The 18738-nt window shown below is 37.0% G+C and overlaps 2 protein-coding genes across 2 annotated transcripts in view; one reads left to right on the forward strand and one right to left on the reverse strand.

The window, feature by feature from the left end:
• The window catches only part of LOC110040932 (SAGA-associated factor 29-like), a 12902-nt gene extending 7165 nt beyond the window's left edge, over nt 1-5737 (reverse strand). The window contains exons 1-5 of the mRNA XM_089280125.1: nt 5597-5737; nt 3630-3705; nt 3250-3322; nt 2032-2096; nt 1216-1264 (exon numbers count right to left, since the gene is read on the reverse strand). Coding sequence (XP_089136251.1) covers nt 1216-1264; nt 2032-2096; nt 3250-3322; nt 3630-3705; nt 5597-5737 — 404 coding nt within the window. The remainder of the gene's footprint in view (nt 1-1215; nt 1265-2031; nt 2097-3249; nt 3323-3629; nt 3706-5596) is intronic.
• Nucleotides 5738-5883: 146 nt separating this feature from the next.
• LOC110040933 (TLC domain-containing protein 3A-like) lies at nt 5884-17744 on the forward strand. Its single transcript, XM_089280126.1, has 5 exons — nt 5884-6061; nt 6224-6307; nt 8289-8496; nt 15228-15323; nt 16592-17744. Exons 1-5 carry the CDS (start codon nt 5913-5915, stop codon nt 16946-16948), a joined length of 894 nt encoding a protein of 297 aa, XP_089136252.1. The 5' UTR covers nt 5884-5912; the 3' UTR covers nt 16949-17744.
• Nucleotides 17745-18738: the final 994 nt, after the last annotated feature.

Raw genomic sequence — 18738 nt, forward strand, 5'->3', positions numbered from 1 at the left:
AACAGGCAGCCGAACTGCACCTTTGTGTTTGTCCCAAAAGTTGTGTACATTTCGTGAAGACATCGATAAATCTTATCTACAAGGTCATTTAACACCATAACTCTAACTTCAAACTTCAAATACCGCAACTTGCCGGTGACAGCAGATAAACACATGGAGACACGACGAGAATGGACATGATGTCATTCACCCCTGAAGAATTTGTTTTTTTTTTTTGGGGGGGGGGGGGGGGGCAAAATTGGTGTTCCCCTATGGATAGATAGATACACAGGTCTTGAATTTTTATGCATTACGCAATTAGAACTACGTTCTGTCAAACGCAATGATCCGTCACTGCTGTTTGCCATTGTGGAGCTCAGAGTCGTCATTTGCCTTTCCAATAGACAGGGCAAGATCCTGGTAACCGTGAAACTGGGCAAAGTGTCGGAGTTGATCAATGATGTGCATGGTGATGTACAGTCTTTGGGTGAAGCAAAACAGTGGGTGCTCTATCTATTATCATGTTTCTATAGCGCTGGGTGTGAAACACTTGCATGTTTATTGCGGCTTGTGTAGTGGAGATTAAATTGTAGTTCTTGCTGTTATCAGTTATCACTGTCATATTATCTGTCACCATTTTGCTTGAAAAGGTAATTTGTTGGCTGCTTAAAAAACAAACTTAAAAATTTTCAACCTGCAACAGCAAAAAGGTGGCCGTGGCCGCTTAAAAGAGGTGACCGTTGAAAAGAGGTATCAAATACAGGATTTTACTGACAAATAATGTGGGACTTTGGAAAGTGGCTGCTTAATGGAGAGTGGCCGCTTAATAGGTGGCTGCCTAATAGAGGCCCGACTGTACAACAAATTGTATTTGACAGATTTTCTTTCATTACTTGCTGATGTTGACTGATGTGCAAGTATTCTAGACTAGCTTTTACCAAGCATATTTCTTTGTTTTAGCCAATTGTTTCACTCCCCTTAGTTAAAACATTAGGCAAAAAATGACTCCTTTCATAAACTATTCCCAGGAAACTGGAAGTACTCAATTTAATCCATCCACTTGTAATACTGCTTTCTGTAATTACTATGTGTAACATAGTATGAATTATTGTTCTTGTGATATATTTGAGTAGACAAAAATTATTTTTCTACACTGCCTTTAACAGGTTACTGAAAGTCTATTTCAATAACAATGCATTTACTATTCAGACATTTGTAAATAAAGCAATCAATCACCTTGGCTCTCCAGTTTCCTGATTGCCAAGCTGGCTGCTACCACCTCTGACTAAAGCACAATCAAAACAATAAGTTACATAAAACTGGAAGCATGTGAACATTGCATTTATTACGGTGCCATAAATTTCCGAATAACTTTGAAACATACTATTGAACATTTATTTTGTTTTGCTTGTGCTAATCTCAGACAGAATACCAATGACTTGAAAGAAGGAAGGTGAATGACAAATTATGTGACCTTCACCAGTTTTATTGTCTTTTTACTGTCATTCTGACTTCAGTGGCATTAACACTCTCATAAATTATATTATTGGAGTTCCTGACCATTTTTTAACCCACTCATAGATAGACTTTGGAGAAAAAAGCACTACATTTGGAAACTAAATAATTTATTTCTCCTCAACCAGTTAGTCTTTGTCTTGCTTCTAATAACAATAACTTTTAAAAGGAGGGCTATATAGCTGTATATAAGCAGTGTCATTTGTTAGACAATCTATATAGCCTGAAGGACCAAAGGAAGGTGTCTGCTTACATTTACTAGAGGTGTCCAATCAGGGGCTCATGTAGCAGCTCTCGTAAGGTCTCACATGAATGGCTCAATACCCGTTGACAGAGCAATAGAACAGACAACAGAAACAATGCCCCTAGCCCTAAAACAATAACAGCTGCTACACCATGACAACAAATAGAATTACAAGCTTATGAGAACTGCTAGACTTCCACAATCACGGTGTCAGTTTTTTTCTGCTACAAAACACCTGGGATCAGAAGTGAAAGGGGTAGAATATACACAAATAAATTAAAGATTCTTCTAACCAATCCTCCTGTCATTTCTGACTGCTTTGATGATGGCTATCTTGTCCAATGCTTTTTTTATTATACTGAAAATAAAAGAAAGACAAAAGACAACAAATCAATAATGCCTCATTCTCACTGTAGAGATACTGTATCCTAGTGAATATAACTGACTGTATTTGCAAAACACATGCCCACAAAGAGCTCAAAGACAATCCCTGCAGCTACAAGTGCCTTGACCACCACCCCCTCCAGCTAAGATATTGGCCCGTCACGCAAGCACCCCAGGGAGCAGGGCAGCAGGGCAGCAGGGCAGAAGGGTCCCATGTCACCACAGAACCCTCAAGCAATGTTCAACAAGTGAGCAAAGTGCCCAGCCACATAGTCGATATCAATGTTATTTGGTATTGAAAACTCAAGTCTAGCTAGGTGAAAGTGACAGTGAAAGACACCCTCCCCTCCCCACTGCAATTGATGGCTGGCTGCCAGTAACGCACCACCAGATAGGCCAGTGCCTGGGCCATGTCCCCATCCTGGCCTTGAGGGAGCCCCTTCCCCACCACCCCCCCCCCCCCCCACCCCGCCTAGGTTTAGAGCAACTTGCTAGGTCTGTCAGAAACCTAGCAGGTATGTTTTTGCGAAATCGCTCAGATTTAATTTAAATTTTTACAACCTATGGTTAAAAGGCCAAAGGATATACAAAATACAGTGAAAACTCTTTATAAATATGCAGGCAACTGCATAATTTGATCCTATTTTAGCTGCCAAAGCTATATAGCAACTGAAAATCATAGATTGAGGTTCAAATTTGGATATAGTATAAACAAGGTTTATACTCTTTTGAGCTTTGAAAATTCTATCAGATGACTTTCCATGACCTTTCTAAGTTTTCCATGGCCTATGTTAAGCAGTTGTTCTCTAAGTATTGTCATTGAAACAATCTATTATTTAAGGTAGTGTCTATTTTTTACTCAAATTAAAACCAGTTTTCTGATCTGTCTGTTATTTTTTCAACTTTTGATCTTTTTGCCTTTTTATTCTCAGAAAGTACATTTGTTTAATTCCATGACCCACACCTCAATTTCACGACTTTCAGCAGACCTGGAAAATGAAATTATAAAATTCCACAACTTTCCAGGTTTTCCATGACCCCTATGAACACTGATATAGTCATAAATATTTTGTTCACAAGTCACTGTGTTAAATACTGTATATAATACCACACCATTACATACTTACTCTACTTCAGTCTCTGCATCAGTACCCGCTGTTTTGTACAAACCTCGCAACTTTGACTTGAAGTAAGAAGACACTGCAGAAAACACACAGATATTTATGGGAATGGAATGCATGCAAAAGTGGAAAGGTCATTAAGGCATTACATCAGCTCTTTAAATTCTATTTTTTAACTACCAGTGGAAATATATACAAACATCAAGAAACAGCAAAATAAATTTATTCACCTTTAACTTGTTCTAAATAAAAGCTGAATTTCGTCAACTAACAAATTAAAGGGATTTGTGGACTTAAATGCCTTACAAAACCCTAAATCATTCTAAATCCCTTGCTAACAACATAATCTGAAATGATGTCGAAAGGCAGTTTGCTCAAAAGTTTACCTCTAACTTCTGTCTTCATCTTCTCGTGGGTTTTTGTAATTGTAGAAAGATTTTGTTCACTTTGTGTCCGTTGCTCCTAGAATGAGTTATTATATAAACAGCTGTATCAGTAATCATTAGACAAATAGACAAAAAAATTATCAGCCAATTCATCTTGATATTTAGAATATAGCTGCTGTACACCCACTTTTGGAGCTGAGCGTGCATTTATTTTTTTGTACATGCACAGCTGGAAATTATAAGGCACATATTTTCCTAGATGTTTTGTTCCCAGTATAATCACTGTCCCTTCTAAAAATTATGTAAATAGTTTTGTTTTTACATGCTATGTTCTAAAACAAAATAGAAGATTGTGTTCCTGCACTTTAGATATGCTGTCATAAATGCTTCCAGTTTCTGTAACAAATAGCTTTATTTATGGGGCAGGGTTGTTTATCACAGTCCTGTTCCCAACCCTCACTCTGGCAGACCAGGAGATCACACTTTGTCTAGGCTTTGCCCTTCGGCTTATTGACTTTGTGAAATGGTACTTTGCGAAACGAAATAAAGCTAAATGAAATCTGTACTTTGCAAAATGAAAATCGGTACTTTGGGAAATGACATAAAGAACCCCTCTAACAGGACCTCTGAAGTGGAGCTGATGAGGCCCTGTTAGGGGGGTGCCCATGTCCCCTGTCTGAATTTCACAAGCAGCTATGTCGGGACTTTGCAAGGTTCTTATGTCGCCTGTCGGAATTTTGTCTTATTAATAATAATAATAATAATAATAATACTAATAATGATAAGAAGATAATTTGAAAACTGAGACCACAGTGACTTTCAGTTTTTGTAGGTGCAGTTTATTCAACCTTGATCCATGGCTAGACTAGTAATGACCCCAATAAAATAACAAATTGATGTGACACTACCAGTTAAAAGTGAATGCCTTGTATCAAATTTGACATGATAGCAATGTAGAGAATACTAAAACATCCACTGAAGTCACTGAAGACACAACAGCAATGGAGTAATAATAGTATATATTTTAGGGCTGTCTATCATTTCAAAAGCTCTACTCAGAGGTTCAAACGGTCTGGGCGAATAACACTCCTTCCAGATGATGTACACAAGGGCACTCTACCAAAGACCACCGTCTGCTTGGCTTTCATCTTCGGAGTCAAGGTTGCTGGTCTCCTCGCAACTTCCTTTGTCTGGCAGAAAATCTTCCACTTCATTTTGATATCTAAGAAATGTCTCGTACAACATCTCTGTCAGTTTGACAAAGTTGTCTCCTCTCTGAAAATGTCCTACATCCACTTTGCCTGCTATAGTATCTCGGTGACAGATGAAGTAAAATATCTCGAACAAATGACAGATAGATGGAGTGCATGTGCATGTGGGTCTAGTCTCCTACCCAGATGCTCTTTGGACTTGTCACGAAATCCTCCTCTGTGACGAGCCCTAGTTGGATATTAGTTTTTGTTAATTAATGTCATTAATGACATTAATATATTTTGGTCAGTAAAATGAGACGTATTTATGACTCATTTATTGGTTTTATTGAAACGTTATTGACGTTGTTTAAAACATTCACTGCTTTCACAAATCTGAAATTTGCTGTCGGTCTGTTTTGACATTGGTGTCCCTTTCCCTATTTCGCTGGAGTAGTCTGTCGTTCAGTTCGTGGCTGTCGTGTTGCCGTTTCAAGGCCATGTCGCTTGTTGGAAGTTACCCCTAACAGGGCCTCATTACTGGCACGGTTGGTTCAACTCATTTCACTCTCCCCAGGCCCTTTTCTTCAACTTCAATATGGCGTCTTTCATCCTTTGTTGAAGATTTCAAAGATTGGAATCTTGTCACTCGCAAAACTTGTGGTAATAAAATGGCATGTATGGGGATATCGTCAACATAGATAACTCCACTACTTAATCGGCAGAAAACAAAGGTTTGAATTAAGACTAAAGCTGGTAAAGTGTTCTAAACATCACCTGAATTTGCAGCACAAGACCGTGAAGTTCTTTGAGCAGGGAAGGAACTGTGTTTGTGCTGGTGCTGTTGCCTGAAGAACCAGTCGCTAAACTGCTAGACTGACTCGTCGCCGAAGAAGTTGGATTTCTCGATCTTCTCATTTTCGCCCCTAAAAAGAAGTTCCACAACCTCTCAGTGCACTGTCAGTAATATCGGACAGCCTCGGAAAACGACATCGGACGTCCCGAACAATCTTCGCAGCATTATCGGGAGAGTGGCGTGATGTTCACCGATGACCCCGAAAATTGACAACAACCAAAATTAGCATTTGCGTGCATGGGAAATCACGTCGCGAAAATGGTGGGCTTACACTTGTTTATAGCCGGCTTCTTCACGTTTCCGTTGTCCCACGTACTCTTCACATATCTCCAAAGATATATTTCACCAAGACTAAGTTATGTCGACAGATTTTCCATTAGTACACGGTAGGTGAAGAATACATTATTGTAGAATTTTTGAGAAGCGAGTGCGTAAACTGATATTTACACCAGCCATGGACGGCTTGGAATATTTTTGATAGTTTTAGATGTGTTTAAGAGGTAAAATAACTTCTTCCATCAGTCATTCTTGCTGTTTAATTTCGGCAGGTTTGTTTCTTCCCTTCAAGCACTGGCTGCTTCTATCGTTGGTTTAAAAGTTGTTTTCACTTCCACCGACATTATGCTAGACAGGTAAAAGCGACTTCCGCGAACAATTAATTACTTGAACTGATAAGCTCTCATTTCGACATTTTGCTGCTTGTTATGCCGTGTCGAGAGCTTGTGTGTTTTGGTATCGTTGAAAGCATTCACTGGCAAACGGCATCGTCAGATTTTCTGTGCCTCTTTTCGACGGCTCTTGAACATCTGTTGACATTTTCAATCGAGGTAAATTTAGACAAATTGTTTTCTTGTCAAAGTCCGAGAAACAGGTGGATTTGGACAGTATATGCTTCAAAAAATATCGCATCTTTGAAATTTGACAATAGTATGTATAACTTCACTATAGTTTCTGCTAAAGAACGAGAAACGAAATATTTTTATTTTAATTTATTTTTTTATGGTGAAAACGGTGAATTTAATCACCACCGAAATTTTAGTAACACCCATTTCTTTAGCGCGCGTTTTGTCATGTATTATAGATCGCCTTAATAGAAACAATCCTTTCTCTGATTTGACATCATATAGACGACTCTTTTTCCAAAAAAATTACAGTGGTGGTGGCTTGAAAGTTTATCCAATCAAAAGTCAGCGGGAAGCAAATTTCACCGCCCAATTTGACATGCTATACCCAAAATTTAGCGTATCTGATCGCAGGATTACACGGTTTCAATTTTTTCCTTTCTCAGATAATTTGGGTTTTGCGTGAAAATGTCAGGCATGCAATTAGTAGTTGTAAAAAAAAAAATGATATTTGGAGCAATTGTTTTTGTACATTTCTTTTTTACTAAACCACAAATGCAAACAGGCATTCAGATTGAGAGAAAGAGGTCCTTAAATCTTGTTAATTAAAGCTTGCAAAACTAATTCAAAAGAATAAATTACACTCAATAAAACAAAGTAATTACATGTATATATTTATCATAAATGGCTGTTTTTATTATCAGTTGGTAAGAGTACTCTCGCATTTTTTTTACATGCCATTAAATAATTCTACTATTCTTTGTTCTCACTAAAGCATTCTCCTAAACTGTTTAATTTCCCATCACTCTCTGTTTCTTGTTGTACAGTAGGAGTCAATAAGTTATAAAATGAAATGAAGGCAGAATTTTTTTCACAAATTAACAATTTAACAAATTAAAGAGAGCCTTGATTACACCTTCCCTGTGACTGCCATTAAGTATCTTAGCCACTATTTAGACTGGTTTTGCACAGCGGCTATGTTGCATGGCAGGAACTATAGATTCTTTTTCCTATGGGAAAATATGTTCTTTCTAGTACAAAACATTTTCATTGTTCCTGCCATGCAACATGGTAATTGGCAATAGAAATAGCCATAGGCTGATAGCCCTACCCTGGAAGGGTTTTGGTAGGAAACCTCCCCCCCCCCCCCCCCCCCACGGTCCCTCTGAACATTCCAGTTACTGTAATGTTTAGCTTTGTAAGAACAGTCCTTTAAACATTTTGGCTTAAATTGAAGCCTGCCCCAGATTTTTGAGCAATTTTACACTGATGACGTTCTTTCGATAATTCATGGAACTGTACAACAAAAAGCAATCCTAATTAAAGCACAACTTTTACTCTGGTCCATTGAATAAAGCTAAGACATAAAATCAAGCTAAAACTTCAATTCTTTTTTTTCTGGGCCTGAATTTCACAGCTGCCTAAGTTGTGTGTATAACTGCAATGATCAGCCACATCTTCATACTTCAATTTATTGTTAAGAATAAAACAAATTATGTATAGTTTTTCTACTGCCTAAATTTGATCAGCTATTATCTCCAGATTCCCTCTCCTGCTCGCTATCTTCACTCGCTGATTGAGAAAAGGAAGCCATTAAGTATTATTGAAGTTAAGCATGCATTGTCATGCTGCTGGGATGCTAAATCTCCTCCACATCTTGATTTGTTTTGTCTCTAACTGTCATGGGAACCCTGTTGGGTTACTCACAGTCATTTTGACAGTTGTCACAAAAATTGTAGAATCACTGTACTATGTTCACGTGATATTCCAGGCAACCAATCCTAGTCCTGTATGCATGCTTTGGACTGAGTTATTTCTATTATGATGTGGTGGTGATGTTTATTGGAGCCTATCTGGAGGACAAACAAGAAGATCCACAGAGAAGCCTGCACTATATATGGACAAAGTTCTACAGAAAGAAGAAACTCATCATTCTTCATCATGTTCTTCTCCCTTTAGTGGGGTTTCCAGCAGTAACGGTAAGTGTCTTGAAATTTGTCTCAGTCTGAACTATTCAAGGTATAACCTAGTCTGTGAACAAAGACGTATTTCCGGTTGTCACTTGGTTCTGCTGAAAAATAACGTCTGCGAACCCGAGCCAGAAAACGATTTCTGTGACGTAGGAATTATAAGCCAATCACAGTTTGGCTCAAATAACCCGAGAACTACTGCGTGAGGTATTCGCTGCGAGGAGCACTTGAGTTTCAATCTATGATGGAATCTAATTGACCAAGGAGAAACAAAAGTCATTACGTCACAGAAATTGTTTCCTGGCTTGGGTTTGCAGACGTTATTTTTCGGCAGAACCAAGTGACAGCTGGAAATACGTCTGCATTTGCAGGTCAGGTATAACCTTGAAAGTGAGGCACATTTCAGTTAATGGTTATATCAACTTATAGCACTCTTAGTTTGAGTCCTGGCCAGGCAGTAGTATCCCCAGAGTCTCTGTTCTTCCCACTCCCAGGGAGGAGTAGGGTTGTTGGCTGAGGTCATTGTATATATGGTGTCCTTGGACAAGACACTTTGCTCTATTGTCTCTCTCTCTACCCAGGAGTATGATTGGAGATCTTCAAATTAACTGCTGGATTATGCATTCCACCCAGGAGGGGTTTAAAAACATACTTGTACATGTAGCTTGGTGAATACAGTATTTTGCATTTAACTAAGCTTCTTCCTGCTAAGTGAATGCATCCATGCTTGAAATGCGCAGTAATTTAGTAGATCATTATGCGGCATAGTCATGCCAAGCAGGATAATGGCTACAGATGCTTATTGTGTGGTTCCAGAAAATATCCATTCCATACCCCCCCTCCCCCCCATGGAGGGTCACGGAAATTCCGAGGGGTAGGGGGGTCTGAAAGAGGTAAATTTCCGAAGGGGAGGAGGGCTACTCGAGGAGTTTTTTTCCAGTGGGTCTGAAATGTGATTGAATAAACACTACTGTACTTTCCCAATTGATTCAGGTAACCAAACCAACAGAAATGTTCCATCCGTTGAGAAATAAATGTTAGATTCTTGGTCATATATTTTCCATTTTTCTTCTGATGTTGTATGACAGAGAGCAATCCTGAGTATTGTGTTTGCTGGACATCGAGTTGAACAAAATGCCGACGAAGAGGTGCAGCAATATATGAACAATGAAGTTGATGATAATATACTTTGAAAATCGTGCTGTAGTTAGCTTAAACGCAGCTCAGATGCTTTTTCCAGCATTAATCATGCTGTCAATTAAATGCGATTGGTACTTTGTTTATTTCGTTGGATACTCATACAAAATTATTCCCCATTTAGGATTTGCGGTAACTAGGTTATCACATATTTTCATCATTATCCGTGTAGTTAATAGTTTGCTTTAAGTGAGCAAAGTCGATTCAAAGCCATTTGTCTTGAACTATATATGTAAACGTGGACAGTGAGGAGCGCTGTAATTGGAGCGGTAGGCGAGATTTCATTCGGTCATTTATAGGCCGACTGAACAATGCGTGTTTCACATATGAAATGTATGACAATTCAAAACATAGGCACGCAAGGCGTGCAGGAGTTATTTTTTTTTGTAAAGTCTCAGAAATAGGAGCATTCATGGCAAATTAACCAAATCATTACTGTAAGTTGCAGTAAGTTACAGTAATGATTTGGTTAATTTGACAAGTTGTTTTGGTTGCGATGTACAGCAAGAAAGAAACTGGGAATTTATGATGTGCATACAATGTTACATTGGTAATAGTAAGATAGCTAAATAGTAAGCCATAAAATGTTTGACTGAACAAACTACAGTAATCTGACAGGTCTCCAGATTAATGTAGATACCATCTTATTTTCTTTCTTTGATTCGTTCTTTGATACAACCCACACTGTGATTTGTGTGACACCCGCTCATGCATAACTCACTCACCAATCACATAGCCCTTCCAATCCCCAAGAGGAACTTTTGCTCAAAAATACTCAAGTTAAGAGACGTTTTCGCATTTTATATGAGTCGTAAGTTTACGCTTTTTACACAACACAACACAAAAACACTACTTCACTGAAAATAGAAAGAAAGAGAAAAAACCTCTCTGACACATCGAAAGTTTGATTTAATTAAACTGCAGTTTAACTTGGTGCCACACAGTCTTCAAACAACATTTGAGCAGTTTTGATACTTTTTACCTTTAAAATTAAATATTGGACTGAAAAGAATGTCATAAAATGCCCATCAAATAAAAACAAACTGCTACTGCAGAGACGTAAAAACCATCCAGAAATGAAAGCTTTTTTTTTTTTGTTTAATATCCTGGGAGCAATAGCCGATAACTTTTCAGCTCTAATTGAATTTACTCCCATATAAAAAACAAAAGTGTTAAGTTATCAATTTGTAACTAAAGATAGCAAACATCTCGTGGGAAAGAGTGGTGACGATTCGTCAGCTCTAATTGAATTTACTCCCTTGTAAATTACCCTTTGTAACTAAAAAATAAAAGAATCTCGTTATATTTGCATGCAACAAGAGCAAAACAATCATCACCTGCACTTACTATAATTGTAAACGTTAGAACTGCTTCAAATCTAAAGTCTTGTCTCCTCTAAAACATGTCCTAAGAACTAGAAGTGACGATTCGTGACCTCTAATTGAATTTACTCCTTGTGAAAAACAAAAGTATCAAGTTACCTTTGTAACTAAAAATAAAAATATCTTGTTGCATTTGCATACTACTAACTCACGAACTGTTTCAAACCTGAAGGTTCATCTCGTTCGTTATTAAAATCCTCAGCCTACCCACAGAAAATGTCGAAGTAAGCCCAATATATGAATACTTCCTCCTCTTTTATAGAAGAATAAATATGGCCGTTCTAAACTGTGTTGGGATCAAATCTTCTCACATACCATCTACCTTTACAACAAGAAATTTGATTGGCTGTTTATAGTAGATCCAATCTAATTGGTGTGACATACATACATCTCTCACTCACTCACTCATCCATTGACCCATCCATAACATACCCAACACGCCGACTAAGAGGTATTTTTTTTTACAAAAAAATAACTCAAAAATCTTGAATGACACCACACTTACCATACGAAATATTCCCAGCCACCTTTGACGCAAAGTAGGCCATGACGCAATCACAACGAGATTTGTTAACATTTCTGCAACTCTTTGTAATAACCACACAAACAACTTCATAATAACAATATCCTTCCTGCAATTTTTACTTCTCTTTACTTCAAGAGAACTTTTCACATTTTAGACGAGTGGTAAGTTTACCCTTTTTACACAACACAACGCAACAACACTACTTCACCAAAAATAGAAAGAAAGTAAAAAACCTCTCTGACACGTTGAAAGTCTGATTTAATTAAATGCACTTTAACTTGACACCACACAGTCTTCAAAGAACATTTGAACAATTTTCATACTTTTTACCTTTAAAAATATCAGACTAAAATTAATGTCATCAAATAAAACTATTAAACTGCTACTGCAGAGACGTAAAAACACTCTACAAATAGAAGCTTCTTTTTTGTTTAATATCCTGGGAACAATAGCCAATAACTTGTAAGTTCTGATTGAATTTACTCCCATATGAAAAATAAAAGTGTCAAGTTACCATTTGTAACTAAAAATAGCAAACATCTGGTGGGAACAAGTGTTGATGATTCGTCAACTCTAATTGAATTTACTACCTTGTGAAAAACAAGAGTGTCAAATTACCCATTGTAACTAAAAAATAAAAATATCTTGTTATATTTGCATGCAATAAGAACAAAACAATTGTTACCTGCAGTTACTGTTGTAAACGTTAGAACTGCTTCAAATCTAAATGGTCTTGTCTCCTTTAAAACATGTCCTAAGAACTAGAAGCCACGATTTGTGACCTCTAATCAAATTAACTCCTTGTGAAAAACAAAAGTATCAAGTTACCCTTTGTAATTAAAAATAAAAATATCTCGTGTCATTTGCCTACTACTAACTCATGAACTGCTTCAAAACTCAAAACTCATCTCATTCATAACTAGCCACCATTACACTGAAAATTATGCACTCTAAAACAACCCAATGTACGTATGTACATAACTGTCACACTCCCCTCCAAACCGGACTAAAAATCACAAACCGGCAACATACACGTCACTCTTTATCTTTCAATTACCAAAGTCCTTGTGTTTATACATACCTTTTGTTTCTTACATACCATTTACCTTTACAACAAGAAATTTGATTGGCTGTTCATAGTAGATCCAATCTGATTGGTGTGACATACATACATCTCTCACTCACTCACTCACTCGTTTGCTCACTCAGTCACTCACGCACTCACTTACCCACCCACCCACCAACAGAATAATATCTTTTTGTTCTGTTGACCAAATTAATTGTAGTCTCTTCACTTTTCACAGTGAAACTTGTCAATGGATGCTGACATTGACTACACGCCCGGAACACTTACTACGAACTCTGCAGCAATAGTTAGGTTTCAATACAACATGCAAATGATTTGAACCTGGTTGCAACCTCATCAAATTCCCAGTAGTGCATTCCACTCCTCTAAAATACAATTGTTCTTATCATTCAAATCTTAAACCTAGTAGCAAAGTGGCTAAGACTCATTTAATTGAAAACTTTATCTAATTAATGGGGAAAGCTCACTCTTCATTGCATGCTCGTAGTTATATGCCAAACACTATGTTTCTTTGACTGATTATCCAGTTGCAAATGTTTATCAAACCCACCCACAAAATCCTCACCTCAGAAGATGTCGAAATAAGCCCAATACATGAATAATTCCTCCTCTTTTATAGAAGAATAAATATGGCTGTTCTGAACTGTATCAGGATCAAATCTCCTCACATACTATTTACCTTCACAACAAGAAATTTGATTGGCTGTTTATAGTAGATCCAATCTGATTGGTGTGACATACATCTCTCACTCACTCACTCACCCATTGACCCGTAACATACCTGACGTGCGGACTAAGAGGTATTTTTTTTACAAAAATATAACTCAAAAACTAAGGCATAAAAAGGATTTGCTATCATTTACAAACTACAGAGACAGCATATGACTTAATTGATGTATTCCTTTGGTGAAAGAAAAAATAAAGTGACATTTGGGAAACAGCTGTTTTGAAAACAATGTTGTGTGACGACTTTACTGCGTGTGTAAAGTAATTCGATATGTTGTTTTGGCCATGCATAAATTAAAACTTCGACTCGGTTATTTGAAAGAGCTTTATGTACATTCCAAGATTCTTATACAGTATGAAAACTTCCTTTAATGAAGAAAACATCAGCTGCTATGCCATTTGGGAGTGAAGCACAGTTGTTTATTAGTTTAAACACCGGTTCAAACATTTTAACATGGCATGAAGGAATGCACCGTGTCTGCAGTCTACCGTGAAAAAGTATGTCTTTGTCTATACAGTGTAACTATAAACAGCTGGGGCTGGATTTTATTACAATTAATGAGTTAAGTCTTGTTATTTATGGATATGGAATTTCCGAGGGGTAAGGGAGGGGGGAGCAAGTAGAAAAATCATGGAAATTCCAGTGGGTGGAGGGAGTACTGTAAAGCCCCCTGGAACGGAAAATCCTGGAGGGTGGGGGTTAAAACTGGAAAAAACCCTCCTTGGGGGGTATGGAACCACACATTATAAAATAACTGAGCACACACTCTCATTGGTTGATAGGTGTGTTTAGATGACAGTATATAAACACGGTTGTGACATTTTAGATTTGCGCATATTTTTGAGAATTATTTTGTAACAGCAATAGATCACTTTTTCCATGTTTAGATGAGGCTATGTAAACACCTAAAAAGTGTTCTATTGCTTAAGGGCCCATTAACCGATTCATGTGTGCGCTCGTGCGCGTTGCTAAGGAGGTGAAATTTGACTTCCGGTCACTTACATCAGCCTGAGCACGGAAAATAAAAACAACTCAAAAACTTGCAAAACTTGTTTTTTTTGTGTGTTTTGCAAAATGCAAAGTAAAAAAAGTACAAGCAAAGACAAAATAAGAGAAAGACAGAAAAACAAGAGCAATAGAAAGAGAAAAACTAACTCTGTGTGGTTTTCTTTGGTCTTACTGAATTGTGCTGGTAGTGTGAATTGGCACGTGCTGATAGGGTATCTTCCAATAGATATCAGGCATACTTTTGGTTTCTTTAAATGCTGAAGGAAACGCGGTTTTTCACTAAATCCAGCCTTTTTCGACGAATTTTGATTAAAGCCAATGTTGGCAACATAGCTATGCATTCCTTTTTCGAAATCATGCTTTTTTCAAAAAATTACGAATTTTTCAATATTTCAAAATGCTCTCAAAATCTGACCTTTTAGAAATGAAACAAATTAAATCGATGCATAGCGTAATGAAAATATTAAATATAAATATTAAATCAATGAAAAAAATCCTGAGAAAGTAATTTGCCTGGGAGCCTTTGTATTTTTTCTGTTAGTCACATGACCATGGGCGTGGCCTGATGACGTGATCACTAGTGTTACTGATCGTGAAAATGTTGAAACACATGAAATAACTTTGAACTAACTAAAAATGACAAGGTTGTATGAGACTAAATTTTCCTTAGCAACGGCTTGAAAAGATCGGTTAATGGGCCCTTAAATCTAATATTATTTCATATAATTTATAAATATTTGCCTTATTGTTGTGTTCTTGAAACTTGAACTGCTTGATTGTAACATACATGTATCTGTAAATACTTTTCTCTAGATATGGAGGAAGAATAAAGGGGACTTCTTTTTAGCTTGCGTATATCTCAATGAGATGAGCACACCATTTTTGTCTTTTAAGGCAATTTTAGAAAAGGTAAGCTCATTATTTTGAACTGTATTAAATTTTATATTTATTTGTGTTTATTTTATTATCCTTGGGGTACAAGCCCTGAGTTGCTGTTAAATGCTGATATCCATACCATGGGTGGCATCTTGAAATTCCGACAGAGAGGGGAGTTTCTTGGACTTGAATTCTGAAGGCATTGGGAGGTAATGCAATTTGGAATTCCAAAAGCATGGGGGAGTTTCAGCTCTGAATTTCCAAAGGGGAAGGTGGCAAAAGCTTTGCTTAGAATCATTTGATCTGTTAACTTCTCTAGTTCATAAATCAAGCACGAACTGACCGCGGAAGCAGGGTAAAGATCAATCAGGCAGATGTTAGCTTTCATGCAGATAAAAGTAGATCAAATGTGGGTTGTGTAGCAATCTCCACATCAAAGAGGCCTTAAAGTTGATGAATTTGTCATTCAGATTAATGAAATCTGTGTTTCTCGCCGATTTAAAATTGTCAATCAATGATCTTGTTGCATGCGAAAAACTCATACCACTCTCCTTTCCAAATGAAACCCCTGACAGCTTTGTACTTCACAACAACATGTTGCCAGCAGAACCCGGCAAGAACAGCATGCCTTTTAGTGATGCGCTGTTTAATTCAAAACTGTTTATGCGCAAGTGTTTTGATCATTCAGAATAATTAATTATCGCTTGTCTCTGTTTTAAGAGTAGAACTGATGTATCATTGTTTATGTTTTGTTTCAATGATGTCTTATCTCTGAGCTAGTTGTTGGAGTTGAAGAGTTCTGTCAGTACTGCTGTGGGTAAATAACAGACCTGACAGCCTTACATTCAAAGCAATTTGTGTTCAAATTAATGACATGATTTCTGATGGATATTAAAAAAACATCTATAGCATACACAACCAGTATCATTTTAGTGGTATGAAGGAAGCAGGAGTATTGCAATCCTCCTGTGGCAGGTTGTTCAAAGCCTGACTAAGCTAACCCAGGATTAGCCAAAGTTTTTATTTCATGTTTTTTTTTACCTTTTCCATGAGGTCAAAATATTCTTCCCAGTTTGAATAGTCTCGGACTACACAAGACAAAAGCAGTGAAAAATATTTCTATACAACTTGCAAAAATTAATACTGCGGTTAACTTATAATCCTGGGTTTAGCGTTAACCGGCTTTCCAACAACCCGGCCCTGGACAACCTTGTCATTTGCAGGTATTACCCAGACACCCCCCCCCCCCCCTAATGTTTTGACAGGGCACCTAAACAATGATCCTTTTCATTTCTTTTCAGCTTGAGATGAGAAAGTCAGTCTTGTATGTAGGAAACGGTGTTGTCTTGGCAACCATGTTTCTGTTTTGTCGAGTGCTCATCTATCCTTATATGTACTGGCGCTACTCTAGATATGCCAATATTCCTTTTCTAGAGACCCCATTTAAAATACCTTTATTTTGCAATACATTCTGCTTTTTGCTCCTGAGTGTACAAGTGTACTGGTTTCTTGTAATAATGCGTGGAGTCTTGCGGTTCTTCCTCAAGCCCACAAATATACCACAAATGCCAGTTCCAAAAGTAAATGGTGAAAATGGTTTCTTGCATACAAATCATGGGAATTCTGGCTGCAATAATGTTGATGAAAAGATGAAGTAATACGGAGGCCATTTTATCCTGTAGGTGAGGTAACATTAATCAAGACACACTTTTGTGAATATTTAAGTATAAATTATTAAGAGTCAGAGTTATACAGTACAATTTAATGTTGAGAAATCTTAATACTTTAATAATAGTTATCACAAAATGCAACTAACAACAATCTTCTCTGCAATGTTTAACTGAATTGATAATTAAAATGGATTACGGACAAACTGCTGTCAAAAATCAATGATTAAAATATTTAAAATGATCCATTTTCTCTCTTCTTTTGACAAGAGTTTCTTGTCTTATTCCTTGTAAGTGAAATAGAAGAGAGAAAATTGAAATCCCCATACAGGGTAAATTTCTTCCAACACTTGTTTTACTGAAAGTTTACAAGAACTACAACAAGTGAAAACTGAAAATGTTGCATTTTCCCTCAAATTTCATTACATTTTGGCATTTGAGGTGATGTGATTGCCATTAATATAATTTTTTATATTAATTTATTGCAACAAACATGGAGAGTCCAGTCTTTCCTGACTTCTATTTCAAGACAGTATCATTTTTATAATTTATTTATTATTAACTATGTAAGGATGAAAATTATGATATTTAGATTTTATTTAAAAACCTTAGGTTGTTTCAACAACAAAATAATTGCTTGTTACTATTTGTAGTGGAGTCCAGGATGCATTGACTTTTGATATTGTATTTCAGACCACTTTGAAACTGATACCATTGTAGTTTAGTTGTACATTTATCAAAGGCTTGTAAATGTTTTGAAAAAAATTAAAGTGGACATATTATATTATCTATTATTTTTTCCATGGAGTAAACTTTTAGTGAAATACATTAGAAGTGTTGGAAATACTTGGTGATGCATGTATGGGTGAAGTCTGTACAATGTTAGAATCAATTCATTGTCTATTAACAGGTGTTTCATTGACGTTTTTGGGAGGAGGGCAACTGGTTTTCACAGGCAGGCAAAACTATTTGAACTAACTTCTAATTAAGAAAAACTCTCCTCTAGATGGTCAAGCCAGGTTGGCAAAAACATCCTCAAAACCAGTCTGTACACCCAGTCCCTGGCCCTCAATGAAACCCCTGCTATTACACTCACAGGCTGATTCCATATTCTAAATAAACACTGAGGATATATATTTAAGACCCCCTTTTCACCTGGCCTTTATGCAAGACCTGGGATTTGTCAAATATCAGGTTTTTTTTCTTAATTTGCAAATGTGGGCTGCAGCCTTAACAGTGGTACCTCAACATGAACACTTGACCTTGTTAAGACCCAGTTTTATTAGGGCCTGGCATTTTTTCAGGCGTTAATTGACATCTTAGCACCATAGCTCTAGCTACCTTGACTTTAGAATTTAACTGGAACCATGGTGTGGTAGATAAAGGCTTACAATGCAGTGGTTCACATCATAATTAAATTATACTACAAAAACAAAACGGTCAGGCTATTTGAGTGATGCAACACAAGATTTCTATTGTTAATAGTTGACAAAGGCAGAGCCCAAGTCAACTATCACGCATAGAGATTGAGAGCAAATAATCTAATTGTTTTAGTAACAAAAAAATATACTAGTCATTCAAAACTTTATCGAAATCCTCCTCACAAACACTTTGAAAATGCAAAGAAGTGGTCGATATTTTGTTAACAACCACACACTGCTGGGCTACTCACTATCTACAACGTAATGGATTGTACTAAGCGTAGCAAATCAGAGAATGGCGCTCATGATAGAAGGCTAGTAGATTTATACCAAACTGAAATAGAAACACAGAAAATGGTC

This window comes from Orbicella faveolata, unplaced genomic scaffold (genome assembly GCF_042242905.1).
Source record: "Orbicella faveolata isolate gen_17 unplaced genomic scaffold, um_ofav_v1 contig_47, whole genome shotgun sequence".
NCBI lineage: Eukaryota > Metazoa > Cnidaria > Anthozoa > Scleractinia > Merulinidae > Orbicella > Orbicella faveolata.

Excerpts from the sequence above, each read along its gene's own strand:
- LOC110040933 (XM_089280126.1), top strand. The coding sequence starts at position 5,913 with ATGGGAAATCACGTCGCGAAAATGGTGGGCTTACACTTGTTTATAGCC. Across the intron at positions 6,062-6,223 it reads AGATTTTCCATTAGTACACG|GTTTGTTTCTTCCCTTCAAG; the intron begins GTAGGTGAAGAA and ends TAATTTCGGCAG. Across the intron at positions 8,497-15,227 it reads TGGGGTTTCCAGCAGTAACG|ATATGGAGGAAGAATAAAGG; the intron begins GTAAGTGTCTTG and ends ACTTTTCTCTAG.